The sequence below is a fragment of the Pongo abelii genome, chromosome 4 (genome assembly GCF_028885655.2).
Source record: "Pongo abelii isolate AG06213 chromosome 4, NHGRI_mPonAbe1-v2.0_pri, whole genome shotgun sequence".
Taxonomy (NCBI): Eukaryota; Metazoa; Chordata; class Mammalia; order Primates; family Hominidae; genus Pongo; species Pongo abelii.
This window is the reverse complement of record NC_071989.2, coordinates 189095269-189112428: the sequence shown is the minus strand read 5'-3', so window position 1 is coordinate 189112428 and position 17160 is coordinate 189095269. Positions and strand designations below refer to the sequence as shown.

The following is a 17160-nucleotide window of genomic DNA, read 5'->3' as shown; positions in this document are numbered from 1 at the left end:
CAGATCTGTTCTCATTCATCAATAAGTCTCTAGCACCTGCACCCCGACAGGTGTGAAGTGGGTACTTAGGAATGAGAGAAGGAAGGAAGGAAAGCGACCCTGCATAGTGGAGGGTTGGGGGCAAACGCGGCGGCTCGTGGGTCGCTCTGAGATTTCCCAACAACTCGACTCACCCAAGCCCCCTCCTTCGCTGTCGTGGAGCCTCAGTTTTCTCAACCGTCCAATGGCACAACCTCCTTCTCCCAGGGCTTGCAGAGTCGCGGTGAAACTAGGGAGGAATTATGTCAGAAAAATGCTCTAGACGAGATGTAAAAATCTTTTTTTTTACACGACTGAGGAGGATCTGTTTAGAATTTCAGGATTTTTTTAAGGAAAAAAAAAAAGCTTCAAAGTGCGCAAACGTTGGGCCGGTTCTCGTGACCTTCCTCGGGAGACGAGGGGCCCAGAGTGCAGGGGGAAGGGGAGGGACGGCCGGGAACCAGGGCGGAGAAACGCGGGCCTTGGTGCCTCACTGGGGGGTCGGATTCCGACCCCAGGCGTGGGAACCCCCGGGTTCCTCGCGGGCCTGCAGCGCAGGGCAGATCTGCGGGGGCAGCTCGGCGCGGGTGGGGTCGGGGCTTCCTGGGGCGCCTCCAGCTTCGTTCACAACCTGCGGAACCGTCGCCTTCAAGCTCGGGCTCTGCAGTAAATCCCAGGTTCGAATTCTGCCACCGCCGCTTCGGTCCGGTTTTGGCAGAGTCCTTTTCTGCCTCCGGGAGCCTCAGTTTTCTCATCTCTCCGCCAAGCCCAGGAGTTCTCTCCATGCAGGGTGAGGACCAGGCTTATAGGTTTGTGGAGCTCTGAAGCAAGCCTGTCACACAGATGGGAGCGCGGCAGGAACCGCGGCTCACGCGGGTTTCCTGAGCGCGCGTGTGATGCCGGACCCCTTGCTCTGCCCCTTACACAGACCGTCTGACTTCTCAGCACCCCCCGGGAGGGAGCTTCCCTGGGAAGCCCCGTTTCACAGATGGGAAAGCGGAGGCACAGCGCGATCGGGCCCTGCCCGGCTTCCACGCCTACTCCGTGGTTGAGTCGGGGTCTGAACTCGGGCCGTTGTTGCCCTAAGCCCCCCTCCGGGATCTGGCGTCGGGCGCCCCAGCCTTACAGGCCCGACCCGCGCCTGGGAGCCGCCCCTCGGCCCCCTCCCTGGCTCCTGGGGGCCGGGTCCCGTCGTTGTCACGACAACCGGGGGCCAATGGGAGCAGGCAGGCTGGAGTCCCCGCCCCTTTCCCCGCCCCCTTCCCCGCCCCCTCCCCGCCCCCTCCCCGCCCCTCTCGGAGGGCTCCGGGTTATAAGGGCTGGAGGCCGAGCGGCGGGAGCTGGAGCCCGCGGAGCCCACGGAACCCACGGAGGAGCCCCAGCGTCCGAACAGGCAGAGCCCCCGAGCCCCGAAGGAGCCCGAGAAGCAGCCACGATGTGCGGTGAGTGCCGCGCCCGCCCGAGCCGCCTCCTCCGCGCCGCCCGCGGGTCCCGGCGCCGCAGCCTCTCAGCGCCTCCGCCCGCAAGCAGGCGCCGAGGACCCGGCTGGGGGCGCCGATCTGCCCCGGGCCCCTACCGAGGGGCTGTCGTCGGCCGGGCCTGCCTGCCCCTCGCCCCCGTTCCCCGAGTGGCTGTCTCGGAGGTGTGGGTGGGGGATGCCCAACCCGACTCTTGGTCTCGAACACAGGGAGGGGGACCGAGGCCCGGTCCCCACGGAGGGGAGGGACTTGGTCCGGTCCGGCCTGGACCCCGTAACAGAGGGGTCCCCACCCCAAGCCGCCCGAGGTCGCTCTCCTCCACGTCTCCCGGTCGCCCACAAAGGCGGCCACGCGCAGGCCGGCGCATCCCGAGTGCGGGGCGCCCACCCCGACTCAGCCCGCCGCGCCCACCGAGGACAGGAGAGGCGACCCCGCCCCGCCGTCCCCGCAGCCCGCCCGGTCGCCCCCGCTGCGTCAGTGCCTCAGGCAGGGCCTGCGCGCCCTCCTCGCCACCCCAAAGGAACGTGGTCCCTAGAAGGGTTGGTGCCGTGTTACCGCCTCTTCGCGCGGGGAAGAGGCAGTCACTGCCCGAGCCTCGGCCCGAAGCTCCGAGAGGGAGCCCGGGGCGGGGAGCGGGGCCGGGCGTGCGATTCCCGCGGCGGTCCCGCGCTGTCTGTCCCGCGTGGCTGCGGGGCCGTGGGGAGGGCGGCCGCGGCCCGGAGCGCACATCTGCAATTCTTTACTCTCCTGGCTGGGCCGCCTCCGCTGGCCGGGAGAGAGCCGGGAACTTCTGCTGGGACAAAAGGTCACTGTGCTCTTTTTTTTTTTCTTGAGTAGGATTCAGTTACCAATTCCAGCCTCCTGTGGCTGGAGGACCTGGAGGAACTTTTGAAGCCATGAAAGGCCTCTCTCTGACTTTGCTGAGGGCCGGGATGGGGTGCGCCCGCGGTGAGCCCTGGCCGAGGTCTGTGCGGGCCTTGTTTCGGAGGCCAGCTGCTCAGCAGAAGGGAACGACCTACGGGGGAGCGGGCAGCGTGCTTCGGGATGCCGCCTCACCCAGGCTGAACAGGCATCCGTGGAAATTCCTGAACCCTCAGCTAAAATCTCGTTCTCCCAGACGCCATTCGCCATGTGTAGAGCCACCTTTGGGTGTTTCTGGGGGCAGAGATGAGGCAAAGGTGGTAGTTTTGCCAGATGTCCAAGCCCTAATGTTCCACACCTCTCAGTGTAGCATTCAAGACCCTTGGCCAAAACTGGTGGCCTTGGAGCCAGACTTGTGCAGGAGACCCTTGAACCAGGAGGGTCTGCCCCACAGCACCAGAGGCTCCCCTTCCCCTTCCTTTCAGATGCTCCTCTGCCCCCACTGCCACCCCTGCCTGCCATCCTCCTTCCTACTGGCATCTTGCTTTTTCCCAAGTCTCTCTGAGCTTTGGGGGGGCTCTACCTCCTCCAGCTCACAAAATCACAAGTGTTTTTGTTCTACTTCTTAAAGGGACACACACACGTTGTCACCTAGGGAAAGGTTGAGCTTGGGGTGTGACCACCTGTATCCTCAGATTTTCTGGTACTGACTTGTGGTTGTATGTGAGAAGGAGCTTGAGGTCCCCAAAGGACACCCAGGGCTCAGGGGTGGCTGTGGTCCATGGGGGTGCCCACTCGGAGCCAGAATCAAAGAGTGTGTGCTGGGTTAGGTGCCTTCTCAGAATTCCCAGATTTGCGGATTTGGGGCTGGGGGCAGGGTGGGGGAAGTGGGGAGGGCACAGCTCAGCAGGAAGTCGTGGAATCCCTGCATGGGAAAGTTATTTCCTTTTCAAGAACATCAGGAGAAAGTTTTAACTTGGTGCCAATGTGTCCTTAACATCTCTCTGACACTTGCTAAGTATCCTTTGCAGAGGAGAAGCCATTCCTGGCTCAGAGCAGGCAGCAGCAGCTGGCTAGAATTGAATACATTGGTCTGTTTTGGGGGGATGATGGTCTGAGTATGTATGACAAGTCATACTGATTTTCCTTTTATGGTTGTTTTCTTTTGGCATGAATTCATTTAAATTTTTGAAAATTTAATCAATTTCTACAGAAAAAACGTAGTGATTATGCTGTTAGTACAAGGATACTGCAAGAATCGTGAACATGCTCCTAGAAAAAACCAGATAAGCTCTTCACTTTACGCTGGGGAAGCTGAGGCCCTGCGAAGTCTGTGCGCACCTGGCGTCTGAGCAGGCCTCGGGTCTCAGATCTCCTGGGCCGTTCCCTCAGGGGCGGAGACCTAAGGCCCTTCCTTATCACTTGGCCGATGACACTGCTGAGATTATGTCTTGCTGTCCTTTATCCTGCTGCTTCTCTCATGGGAAGCCAGGACTCAGCAGTCGTTGATCCTCTACAAACAGCAGATGATTCTCAAAAACTTTCAGTGCACTGAGAATTTAGCTGAAATGACACTTAGGTTTTATTGACATCCGAAAGTTGCTGGCATTTTGCTGACTTTCTGCGACAGAAAATTTACAATATTTCCTCCCTCTCTCTCTCCTTTCCTTCTCTCCTTCCTTTTTCGTTCAGCCACTAGTGGAAATGCCCAGTGTTTTCCAGGCCCTGGGGGAGTCGAAGATCTCATGGGTGTGGTCCTCCCCTCAAAGAAGGGTCAGGTGAGCCTCAGGGCTAGTCCAGAGACTAGTCACCAGCAGGGACGGGATGTTGATCAGGGCAGTGCTGCTGCGGAGGGAAGATCTTGAGCACGGGCTACAGCCTGGTAGAGTACTGGCCGAATAGGGAAGACAGACATCTTTTTGTTTGGTGCACAGGGTTTAAACCTTTTCCTATATTAGTTACCAAAGTACAAAAGTGGGAGATTTCACATAAGTAGGTGGGAGTTTTGGCTTCTCTTGATAAAATCTGAAGATGAGCAACCTGGAGTCCTTATTTCCAAATAGGGCCTGGGTGACCCCTTGGGTGATGGACACAAACTCCCCTGTCCTCCCAGTCCTTCCCAGCCGCTTCCCTCACTCATGGGACTCTGTGCAACAGAGGCAGGAGCTGACTTTCCTAGGAAGAAGGGGAGGGACCTGGGGCAGTGCCCCAAGGACCCAGACACAGGCACGGGCCCTGCAGAGAGGAGGGGTGGCAGGCACGCTGGGCTGGGGCACAGCATGAGCCAGGGCTGGCATGGCAGCATGGACCAGGCACGCACGGGGATTTGGCAGGAAGGATTTGCGCTTCCCATCCACCAATTTGTAAACGGTCCCTGTGCTTCCCATACTGCACTTAGTAATCTGTGAGGGAGGAAAAAAAAACACAATCACTGTGAAGAACTGGAGAATTCTTAGTTCTTGCCAGAAGGTGAAGCCCTTGCCTTGACATCACCATCTTTTGTCCTGGTTGGTGTGTTCGTCTCCACTGGCTGCTGTAACAAATGACTGCAAACTTGCTGATTTAAAACAACAGAAACGTATTCTCTCACAGTTCTGGAAACCACAAGTCCAGAATCGGTTTTACTGGGCCCAGATCAAGGTACCTTCAGGGCTGTGCCTCCTCCAGAGGCTCCAGGGGTGAATCCATCCCGGCTTCTCCCAGCTCCTGGGGCTGCCGCGTTCCTTGGCTTGTAGCCGTGTGGCTCCAGTCTCTGGGCTGGCTGCAGCCCTCCACTGTCTCCTCAGGGTTTTCCCAAATTCAGAAAAACCTTCTTTTTATACCTTTATGGTATAGCGTCAGTAAACAGTGCTTTTCAATTGAGAGATTATTTTTGTATCTGGCAAAATTAGCTTATAAAGAGAGATTAATTTGAGGTTATAAGTTTGAGAGAAAATTCTGAAAATGAATTTCACGATAAAACAATTAAACTATTTAGGTATTTTATTTTTATTTTTAGAGGCAGGGTCTCACTCTGTTACCCAGGCTGGGATGCAGTGGGGCAATCATGGCTCACTGCATCCTTGAACTCCTGGGCTCAAGCCATCCTCCCACCTCAGCCTCCCAAAGTGCTGGGATTACAGGCAAGAGCCACTGCACCTGTCCCCTTCTTTTCTTAAGATTTTTTTTCCTTTACTTAAATTTTAGAGTATATATCACTTCCCACTTTGTTTTTGGTGAAACTGTAAGAATGAAAGGGACACTGGCAACTTTTCTATTAAAAAATAGAAATGGCCGGGCACGGGGACTCACACCTGTAATCCCAGCACTTTGGGAGGCCGAGGTGGGTGGATCACAAAGTCAGGAGATTGAGACCATCCTGGCTAACATGGTGAAACCCCGTCTCTACTAAAATATAAAAAATTAGCCGGGTGTGGTGGTACGCACCTGTAGTCCCAGCTACTCGGGAAGGAGAGGCAGGAACATTGCTTGAACCTGGGAGGCAGAGGTTGCAGTGAGCTGAGATCGTGCCACTACGCTCCATCCTGGTGACAGAGCAAGACCCTGTCTCAAAAAAAGAAAAAAAAAAAAAAAGAAAAGAAATGTCCTGTCCAGGTTACCGCAGGAAGCAGAGTCTATTATCTCATGGATTCCAATGGTGAGGTCACTTTAACTCCTGGGGTCCCAAAGAGGCCTGGGGCAGTCTAGGGCTGTCTCCAGGGGAGCCAAGTCCCCTTCTTACCCTGAGCCAGGTGCCGGGTCTGCTCAGGGCCCCCGCCAGGCCCGCAGGCTCCTCTGTCTTTCTGTAAGAGCCTGGCGTGGGATCACATGCATCTGCGGCACCTCCAGCTTTGATCTTGTTTCTGCAAGGAGTTGGCAGGAATTGTCATCCCTGCTTCACCAAGTGGCCTTTCCCAGTGTATGAGAATGAAGGCTGGAGGGCCAGAGAGGCTACAGCTCCTCAGCAGCCCTTGCCCAAGGCCCAGGGGACTACCCACACCTGTGGGCCTCACCCTGGAGAGTGGACCTGTCCCTCTTCCCCCAACACACACAGGCAGGCCCAGGCACACACGTGTACATGCTCGGGAATTTCACGAGCACTCATTGAGGCAGACATTCAACTTGGCCGTACTCTTCTGTTGAGGCAGGAAGTAATCCAGTTTGGGACCTGGGATGATATCTAATCTCTAGGAGGCTCATGGACTGTAAAGGTCAGCCCCTTCAGTTCGGAGAAGCAACAGATGGTGGGAGAAAGACAGACTCTCTGAGGGGTGAGTCCCGGCCTGGGTGGGTGGTGACATAGCTTCCCAGAGCCAGCCTCTCCTGTGTGGAGCACTGGCTGGGCCTCTCCTTGGAGCGGTCCCCTCACTCACAGTGAAGGCTGGGCTTTCGTTGGGAAGCCGATGCTTGGAAAGTTGGAGAGATTTTTCAAAACAGCGTCACCAGAATCAGAACATGGGCCCAACTTGGCTGCTGCGAAGTGGTGTCTTCCCCATCCCCCAGGCCGCAAATCATTCCTCCCCTCCACCCCCACCCTCAGCACTCCAGGGGGTGTAGGGGAAATCCCAGGAATTCAGTTCCCCAGTGTGGCTGACCTTCTGGCTGGGTGTCCAGGGAATGTCACCTCCTTGCGCTGGCCGTTGTCCTTGTCTGTCAATTGGGGGTTGAACCCTGAGCTTCAGAGGCCCTGCCTGCCTGCCCCTTCTTGGTGTCTTTGCTCCTGACTTCCTGTGTGATCTCTCGGGCCTTGTGTAGAGAAAGTGCTGGAAGCCCCAGATCATAGCAGTGAGCTGGGGCCAAGAGGCTACAGTCTCCTCTCGGAGGGCTCACGTCAAGTCCTTTCTGGAATCCCCTTGAGTTTTTCTCGGTCCCTCTCCTTCTGGGACCTTTCCCGGTTCATTTTATCTATCAATTTTGAGGATAGGGCCCTGAAAGGCTGTCTGGAAGCTCTGGGTGGGTGACCACAGGGCACATGACCAAGCTGGGTGGTGGGGCCAGGGCAGCCTCTGCCCCCAGGCTGGGCCTTTCTCCAAGCCACCTGGGCTCTCCTGCTGGTGGGAAGGATGCTTGGCCCAGGGCCATCTTTGCAGAGGTTGCAAAGTGCTCCTTTTCTTTAAAAAGAACTCCAGGATCCTGTATCTCAGACTTTCCATAAAGCCTGCATTTTCAGGCTCTCCTGCCTTCGGCTCTCCTGGCCTCTCAATCCCAACCCTCTGCAGGCTCTTGGGAACCTGAAGGCACCTCCCTGTCCAGCCCCTCTGGGTGCTCAGCATCCCCCACCTGGCTGGGTCCATCTCCTGCCTCTTCAGTGTGAGAAATAAGACTGCTCCCAGGTTTGCTAGGCCTGATGTCTGTTCCCTCTCAGTTCTGCAAGGAGATTTCCAAGTTAAGAAGAGTAACAGAAAGGGGAGAACTTTCCCCCAAAGAAATTTGGTGTTATTTACTGCCCCGTTCTCAGCTCACTTAAAACCCTGTCGCCTGCCAGTGATGCCTCTTTTACGCCGTGGGCAGCCCCGGGAGTGGAGGCTAGGAAAGAGCAGTAGATCAAGGTGGAAAGTGACAGATGCCTTGAAAAGGGGACGGAAAGTTGGAAAAAGGGGTTCAGAGGAGGGAAAAGATCTTCATTTGGGGTAGGGGGTTGGAGAAGGCATCACATGTGCATAGGCCTGGGGGCCCCAGGGGCACACGCACTGGGCTGAGGCACCCTGCAGGAGTGGGACCCAGAGGGCGAACACTGCAGGGTGGCATGGGGAGCAAGGCGGGCTCAGGCCAGACAGCAAGAGGGGTTGACGCCACACGGTGGGCCCCCGGGGCAGAGAAGACGAGAGAGGGATGTAGCTGGAACCTGCCTTGCCGTGGTCACCGAGGCCCTGGTGGGGAGGGGCCTGAACAGGAAGAGAAAGGTGGAGTTGGAAGCTGGAGTGTCCCGTGGTGGGGCTCGGCTCTCAGGGGGCAGCACCTGTCCTGGACCCATCTCGTGCTAGGCGGGCATCTCGCCAGAAGCCAGGAACCCTCTGTGTGAGCTAGGCCTCTCTCCTTGGGATAGGTTTCTATGCTGATTGTGGGGAGGTGGGGGTAGAAGTGGTGAGCGCAGGCTTGCAATCAGGCAGACCTGGCTGTGAATTACTCAAGTCTTTGGAGGTGGAGCCTCCAATGCCATCTCTGTCCCTGGGAACTACAGTCTCTTGGCACAGGATGTCATGAGGATTAGAGGAGGTGAGGTTCAGGAAGGGTTAGCATGTGGGGAGTCACTGTAGATGGTGATTTACCCAGCAGGGTTCTGGGGGCCTTCCCTAGGCCCTGGCTCATTTGATTAGAAGGCTGTCCTCATGCCAGTCCTGGGATCCCCATGGCACATGGGGCCGGGGGTGTTGTGCGGGGGGACGTAAGCCTCTGTGTTTGATTATCTTGGGGTTAACTGAGAGCTCTGGTGGCGCCATCCTCCCATTGTAAGGGGCTGGCACTCAGGGACCTCCTGCCTCTGGGTCCCTCTTGTCCTTGCTGTGGGTCCCAGCGAGCGGAGCTGCTTATGCTTGGCTGAATGTGGCTGTCTCAGGCCCAGCTCAAAGGCTACCTTCTCTGGCATTCCTCTATCTGTTCATTCATTCACTCAACATGGATTTATTGAGCACCTAAGATGTGCCAGGCCCTGGGCCAGGTGCTGAGGACTCAGCAATGGATGAGACAGATGTGGTCCCAACCTCCAGAAGGTTACAATCCAGCGGGGAGCCGAAGAAAAAGACAAGGAAGCAAGGGCAGCGTGGAATAGTCAGGGCTATGTGGCTGGAAAAGGTGGCGGGAAAGTCTGCTAAAACCTGCAGAATGGGTCAGAGCTGCCTTTGCGAAGAGCTAGCAAGAGCCAGTTTTGCAAAGAGCTGTCTACTCCCACCCCAGCGGGAAGCCCTTTCTCACCTCCCCTGTGGACTTGGGAGGTCCCTGTGCATCCCTGTCCTTCTCTGGAGCCCTCAGTGAGGCCCCCTGATGGGTCCATCCCAGTAGCTTGCAGCACCTAGTACAGCAACGCGGCCTTGTGGGCCCGAGAACTGTTCACAGATGAATGAAATCTTGACCAAGCCACAACCAAACAACGCATTTGGTTTAACCATTATTTCCCCAGGCAGAAGGCCAAGATGAAATGACAGTAAATGGCACTATTTCCCCTTTGGTTTTATTGAATGATAATCTCTCAAGGGATAATTTCTCAAGCTCCTTCCCCTGTGGCAGGCACTATTGCAGCCATCACCCTGTTTCACTGGCAGGGAAACTGAGGTCCGAACATTCAGTGACTTGCTGGCGACTGCACCGAAATCAAGGGGTAGAGCTGGGGTTCGAGGTGGGTTCCGGCACTGGCCACGGCCTCTGTGCTTCTGAGTATGCCTTGGCTGGTGAATGGCAGCAGCAGGGAGGAAGCCAACCCAGGCGGGTGGCCCTGAGCCGGTGTTTTTAAGGCTGGGGCATGTGCTCAGGTCGCCCCTGCTTGTAGCCCTCTTACGGCTGTTGCTCTTCCAGGGGAGTGGAACTGGGGACCAGCCAAGTCAGGTGGGCCCGGCGCCTCTTGTCAAGGGGCAAGAGGGCCTGGCCAGGGCAGGCCTGGCGTCCCCTGCAGAGGGAAGGGCCGTTGTGGCCCTCGTGCTTCGGACATGCCAGGAGGGTTCAAGCACCGGTGGAAAGCAGAACTAGCCAGAAGTCCGGCCTGGCCGGGGGTCCCAAGTGCCTCACGGTCACTCCTCCTGTCCCCAGAAGCTCTCAGGTCCCCCTCAGCAGAATGCCTGTGCCACAGGAAATCCAGGTGAACCAGGCAGGTCTGTGTCGTGTACACCGCTGTCCAAACAGTCGGTCCATGTCAACCCTCAGGCCTTGGCTAGGACATCCCCCCGTGGATAGAATGAAGTCTTTGCTTATTTAGACATTATCTGGCATCTAGATAATGGTGATGTACTCACCACCACCTCATTCACATAAGGGCACATGGTGAAATGTCTTAACCATATAAAGAGGACACGTGCAGTGGAAAGGAAGTTTCTGCTCGACATCCAGTGACCTCAGAGGCTACCCCTGACTGCCCTCTGGGCGTGGTGCCCTTCTGGAAATGCTCCCTGCGCCTCCCCCAGCCCGTGCATAATTTACTCATGTTCTGCAAGCTTCTTTTTCCCTTGACACATCTTGGAGATTTACATTGCCTTCCAAGAGAATGCACAGCTTTCCCTTGCTCTCTGTTGAGGGCTGCCTGCAAAAGGCCCTGCTGTGTGGCTGCACTGTCCTTTGCCTGTCCCTTGCCAGACATCGGGCTGTCACTAGTCTTTGGCAACCACAAGAGCCCTGAGCAGCTGTCCTCGCACATGTGCACGTGCATCTCTGCAAAGAAGTCCGCTGGATACCTTCTTAGAAGCCCAACAGCTCTGGTCCACAGATGTGTACATTTTTAATTTTGAGAGATTGCCAGATTGCTTTCCAAAGAGGGTATGTGAATTTAAACTCTCACTGTCAAACTGTTTGATCTTTACCGACCTCATAGGTTTAAAAAAATGAGGTGGGTGTAGCTTTTATTTATGGATGGAAGCTCATTGTAGCTTTTATTTATGGATGGAAGGAATTCCAAAAGGGAATTCTGATGTAAATAGCAGGAGAAATTTCTGGGAAAGGAGCTTCATTTTATTGTGTGTTTTATTTTTAAATACTAAGAGCACAGTGTGAACGCTATTTTATTCACTTGAATGCAGTAGAGTGCAGGGAGGATCTAGCCAAGAGGATGAGCTGCAAAAGGAAAGAAACAGAGCTTCCTTCATGAAAGAAATGACTGAAGGGATGTCACTATGCAAGAGGGCTCGTGGTGAAAATGAGATGTATGCGTTCTTGCGCAAAGATGGTGAAAACCACTCCTTGGCAGCTTTTCTCACTGCAGTCAGCTCCCCTGCTGTGCCTGAGTGGGCACCGGGCCTCCCAGCTGGGTACGGACACAGCTGGTGGTCCTGAGGACAAGGACCCCTTACACCCCCACTGCTGTCCAGGAGGCTGTCGTGGGTCTGAAAGTCAGTGGCGCCTTGCAGAGCGTGCCGAACGTTTTCACCTGACGTGTGTGCAGGAGTGAAGCGTGGCTGGGAGGTGGGGGAGCTGCAGGGGGGAGTTGCAGAGCTGACTCATGAAGCACTCGGGAACATCATTCAGATGCAAAACCTTTTCAGAGTTGGCAGTGGGTACATTTCTGAACCTTTGTGTCATCTGTGATGTCCGTCTGCTTCCCTTAGGGTGGTACAAGTTTAATTCTAGAACATTCCCAGCCCAGGATGCCAGGAAAGTTCAGTGTAAAAGACTCTAACAAAGATTTTATTGAGTTGTTCCCTCCCTCGCTTAACTGTGGTCTTTACATTGACCAGAATTTGACCATGTCCCCAAAGGGAACTTTCTGGTTATTGTTGTTTTTTTCTTTCTTTCTCTCTCTCTCTCACTCTTTCTTTCTTTCTTTCTTTCTTTCCTTTTCTTTTGTTTTGTTTTCTTTTCTTTTTCTTTTTGTGATGGAGTCTCCCTCTGTCACCCAGGCTGGAGTGCAGTGGTGCGATCTCAGCTCACTGCAAACTCTGCCTCCCGAGTTCAAGAGATTCTCCTGCCTCAGCCTCCTAAGTAGCTGGGATTACAGGTGCCCACCACCACGCCCAGCTAATTTTTCTATTTTTTAAGTTCAGACAGGGTTTCACCATGTTGGTCAGGCTGGTCTTGAACTCCTGAGCTCGTGATCTGCCCAGCTTGGCCTCCCAAAGTGCTAGGATTACAGGCGTGAGCCACTGCGCTGGCCTCTGGTTGTTTTTAGAAGAATTAATGTTATGAAAAGTTTCACCTAGGCTGAGCACTGTGGCTTATGCCTGTAATCCCAGCATTTTGGGAGGCCAAGGCTGTGGGGATAGCTTGGGCCTGGGAGTTCGAGGTTGCAGTGAGCCGAGATCACACCACTGCACTCCAGCCTAGGCAACAGAGCGATACCCTGTCTCAAAAAAAAAAAAAAAAGTTTCACCTAAACATGAATGGTGATAATTGCACAACTCTGAATATACTAAACCACTGAATCGCATGCTTTAGATGGGAGGTTGCTATGGTACATGACTTATGTCTCCAGAAAGCTGTTAAAAATTTTTTAATTGACATTAAAAGATGTATTAGTCCATTTTCATGCTGCTGATAAAGACACGCCCAAGACTGGGCAATTTACGAAAGAAAGAGGTTTAATGGACTCATAGTTCCACGTGGCTGGGGAGGCCTCACAGTCATGGCGGAAGGTGAAAGGCACGTCTCATGTGGCAGCAGACGAGAGAAGAGAGTGTGCACAGAGAAGCTCCCCTTTATAAAACCATCCGATCTCATGAGACTTATTCACTCTCAGGAGAATGGCATGGGAAAGATCCGCCCCCATGATTCATACTAACACGTGGGAATTGTGGGAGCTGCAATTCAAGATGAGATTTGGGTGGGGACACAGCGAAACCATATCAAAAAATAACTATCTTTTTAAAAAATAAGGTGACAAAAGTACCTCCCATGCCCAGATGTTTGGGGGCTGTCGTGTGAGCTTCTGGAACCATAAATACTCAGCAGCAGTGCTGCGCGGCCCTTGCTGGGGGCACTTCGGCCCTGCCGGAGAAGGGCCTGAACTGCACACACAGCCCTTACATTCAGCTCCTCTCACCTGATCTAAAGACGGCAAGGAGGACAAAAATAGCCTACCGAGAAAATTGCCCTTGGCTGATTTTAAAGGAAAACGCCTGTAACTGCTCAGAAAGCACAGTGTACATATTTTTATATATAAATCCCCTACCTTAATACATATGTGCAAACATATCCTGTGTACAGTAGCTTTCAGTAAGAATTTAAGTATAATTTATAGTACTATTTAATTTTATTGCCTATTTTTGACTGTTTATAGATTAAGGTTATATGATGGGACCCCACTCACTGTTTAGGAATATAACATTCATTTCATTGAAGTTTATCATTTATTCAGATGTAGCATATTGACATGAATCTGATCTTCTTAATGACCAGAGATATTCCAGGTGGTTTCGTGTATAATCAGTCAGCTGTCCATTATCTATGGGCAGGTTGTCCTCTCTGAGGTTCACCTCTGGAAAAATTTCAATCCTGATCAGATCTTTCTCTCATCCCAGCAAAACATAGTTGGGAAAATAAACCTGCTTGTAACCCTCGTGGCATCCATCCCGGGGCGCTGGCCAATGGGTAGGAGTGTTTTAAGTCCTGAGTCGGGGATTCTTGGTTCCACTCTGGCTCTGGACGAGTCACAGGCTCCCCTGTGGCTCTGGTCCAGAAGTTAAGAGGAGGGCTGTGGACTAGCCTCAGAGGCTGTTTCGAGCATAGGATGACTCTGTGGGAACTGGTGGCCCAGGGCCTGGCCCACAGGGAGTTCTCAGTAAGGCGAGTTGCTGTTGTGGCCTGAGAGTTTGTGTTCCCCCGTCATTCATCTGTTGAAATCCTCAGCTGCATGGTGATCTTACTAGGAGGTGGGGCCTTGGGGAGGTGATTAGGTCATAGGGACATGGGCCTAACGAATGGGATGAGTGCCCTTATTTAAAAACTGCAGAGCCGGGCGCCGTGGCTCACGCCTGCAATCCCAGCGCTTTGGGAGGCTGAAGTGGGCCGATCATGAGGTCAGGAGATTGAGGCCATCCTGGCTAACACGGTGAAACCCCATCTTTACTAAAAATACAAAAAAAATTAGCCGGGCGTGGTGTCGGGCAGCTGTAGTCCCAGCCACTCGGGAGGCTGAGGCAGGAGAATGGTGTGAACCCGGGAGGTGGAGCTTGCCGTGAGCCAAGATTGCACCACTGCACTCCAGCCTGGGCGACAGAGCTAGACTCTGTCTCAAAAAAAAAAAAAAAAAATACTGCAGGCCAGGCAGGGTGGCTCACGCCTGTAATCCCAGCACTTTGGGAAGCCGAGGCGGGCGGATCACCTGAGGTTAGGAGTTCGAGACCAGCCTGGCCAACATGGAGAAGCCCCATCTCTACTAAAAATACAAAATTAGCCGGGTATGGTGGCACATGCCTGTAATCCCAGCTACTCAGGAGGCTGAGGCAAGAGAATCGCTTGAACCCGGGAAGCGGAGGTTGCCATGAGCCGAGATCATGCCATTGCCCTCCAGCCTGGGCAACAAGAGTGAAACTCCATCTCAAAAACAAAAAACAAAAAACAAAAAAAAACCTCCAGAGAGACCCTGGCCCCTTCCACCGTATGAGGTTGGAATGAGCAGTCACTGTCTGTGAGGAATGGGCCCTCACCAGACGCTGAATCTGCCAGCAACTTGATCTTGGACTTCTCGGCCTTCAGAACTGTGAGAATAAACATCTGTGGCTTATAACCCAGGCAGTCTGTGGTATTTTGTTACAGCAGCTCAAGCCAACTAGGACAGTTACCGTGAATATGCCTGAAACCCAGTGACGTTTGTATGATCCATACTATTGCCTCCCTCCATGGATATGGATACACACTCATCACATATTCTGTTCCACATGTGAACAGGACTGGGTGCCAACACACAGTGAGGAATACAAAGATAGAAGCACCAGCCTGTGCCCTTGGCGGGGACTGTGGGTGTCCCATGATGTGAGAGCACTGAAGTGGCCAGAGCCAGGAGCACACCTGCCCAGGGTGGGGGCTGGAGCTGAGCTTTGAAGTGGGCAGGTTTTCCTAAGCGGTGGGAGCGAGGACGAAAGGACAGAGGGATGACGGGATGGGGATGGGGCATGCACAGGGCAGGAGAGAGGAGATCAAGGATCTGTCATCACAAACGAGGAGTGGAGGAATCTGGAAGGCAGAACCAACACAACGGCTAACTTTCTGTTTGGAAAAATATTATCTTGAAATACGAATACAGAAAGTCAAATGGAACAAAATCTTCTTGACTCATAGGCCTACCTTGAACATAAGGATTCTGCGGGGGCCAAGGGGCATGAGATGGTTTTATTCTTGCTGTCATAAAAGTACTGCTTTTTTTTTTTGAGACAGAGTCTAGCTCTGTCGCAAGGCTGGAGTGCTGTGGCACGATCTTGGCTCACTGCAACCTCCAGCTCCCTGGTTCAAGCAATTCTCCTGCCCCAGCCTCCCGAGTAGCTGGGATTAGAGGCATGCACCACCACGCCCAGCTAATTTTTGCATTTTTAGTAGAGATGGGGTTTCACCATGTTGGCCAGGCTGGTCTCGAACTCCTGACCTCAGGTGATCCACCCACCTCGGCCTCCCAAAGGGCTGGGATTACAGGCATGAGCCACCGCACCCGGCTCAAGTAGTGCTTATTTAAGGTCAAGCTCCAGCCTTACAGAGAAGGGGACTGTGGAAGCAAAGGCCCCCGCGCCTGTCCCATCTGCCCCTGGGGCTGCTGTCCCTTCCTATGGCACTCCTAGATGCGTGCTCTGCAAATCAGGGAGTGCATGGAGGTGGGGACTTCCGGATGTCCCAAGGTGGTTGGGTTTCATTGCTGCCTTTTCTATTATGGACACTGCCATGCTAAAAGCTGCCTCCTGCAAGTTCAGCATAGGATAAGTTCTCAGCAGTGGAACTGCCAGCCCAAGACATGTGACACAGGCTTTCTGGGGGTTTTTGTCACAGGAGGAAAAAGGGGTGCGCCGTTCTTCAGCTGTGCCCAGGGAGGGGCATACTTACCTCTGCAAGCCCCTGGGAGACCTTTGTGATGCCAGCTTGGTGCATCCCCAGAAGCGTTTTCTTCCAAACATGAGCTGAGTATTTCATGAATGCACCACTTTTTTTTCTCTTTGAACAGGAATCTTTGCCTACATGAACTACAGAGTCCCCCGGACGAGGAAGGAGATCTTCGAAACTCTCATCAAGGGCCTGCAGCGGCTGGAGTACAGAGGCTACGACTCGGCAGGTGGGTGTGCTGCCGCCTGCCTCATGGCTGGGGACGGGGCTCCGCTGCTCTGGTCTCACCCATCTCTTCTGCAGGGGGGTTTACAACCAGGGCATTTTTCTGCTACTTTTTAACATCTCTTTTCAATATAAAAATAACACTTGTCCGTTAAAGAAATTCGAAAACTATAGAAAAATAGAAGAAACAAGGGTAAAAAACCCCAGAAAACCCCCTTCATCAGAAGTCCCCCAATCAGGAAGCAGAGAGGGTACAAAGCTGCAGTCATGCAGCATGAGTAAGTCCTGGACAGCTGCTCTGCCGCGCGGTGACTGACTTGAGCAACACTGTATTTTGCACATAAAAATTTGCCAAAAGGGTAGATTTTTGTATTTTTATTTTCATTTTTGTCACTCAGGCTAGAGTGCAGTTCCAAGAAATTGGCTCACGGCAGCCTCAAACTCCTGGGCTCAGGCGACCCTCAGCCTCCTCAGCAGTTGGGACTACAGGCGCACACCACCACACCCGGCTAATTTTTTATTTTTGGTAGAGATGAGGTCTCACTGTACTGCCCGGCGTAGTCTCAAGCAATCCTCCTGCCTCTGCCCTCCGCCTCCCAAAGCACTAAGATTGTAGGTGTGAGCCAGCGAGCCCAGCCAAGAGGGTAGAGCTTATGCTAAGTCCTCTTATCACACACAGAACAATACATAAAGAGGGTAGGAGGAGACTCTCAGAGGTGATAGGTTGATGGCATAGACAGCAGTGATGGTTTCATGGGGGCACACGAGCCTCCAAGCTCATCGAGTTGTAGACATTAAGTATGCGCAGCGTTGTGTTTGTCAGCCCTGCCTCAGTGAGGTGGCTTCATTAAAAAAGGACCCCCCATCAGTCTTTAGGACCCTTCTCCAGTCGCTGTTGTCTGTTGGGGCGGTCTGTGGTGGAGGTGTTGTACGTTGATAT

The 17160-nt window shown here is 53.7% G+C and overlaps 1 protein-coding gene across 3 annotated transcripts in view; it reads left to right on the top strand.

The window, feature by feature from the left end:
- The first annotated feature begins 1301 nt into the window (after positions 1-1301).
- GFPT2 (glutamine-fructose-6-phosphate transaminase 2) overlaps positions 1302-17160 on the top strand; it is a 54227-nt gene continuing 38368 nt past the window's right edge. The window contains exons 1-2 of one of the 3 annotated variants that reach the window (XM_063723890.1): positions 1302-1460; positions 16117-16224. In XM_063723890.1, the coding sequence (XP_063579960.1) occupies positions 1454-1460; positions 16117-16224 (115 nt within the window). In that variant the 5' untranslated portion in view covers positions 1302-1453. 3 annotated transcript variants of the gene reach the window in all.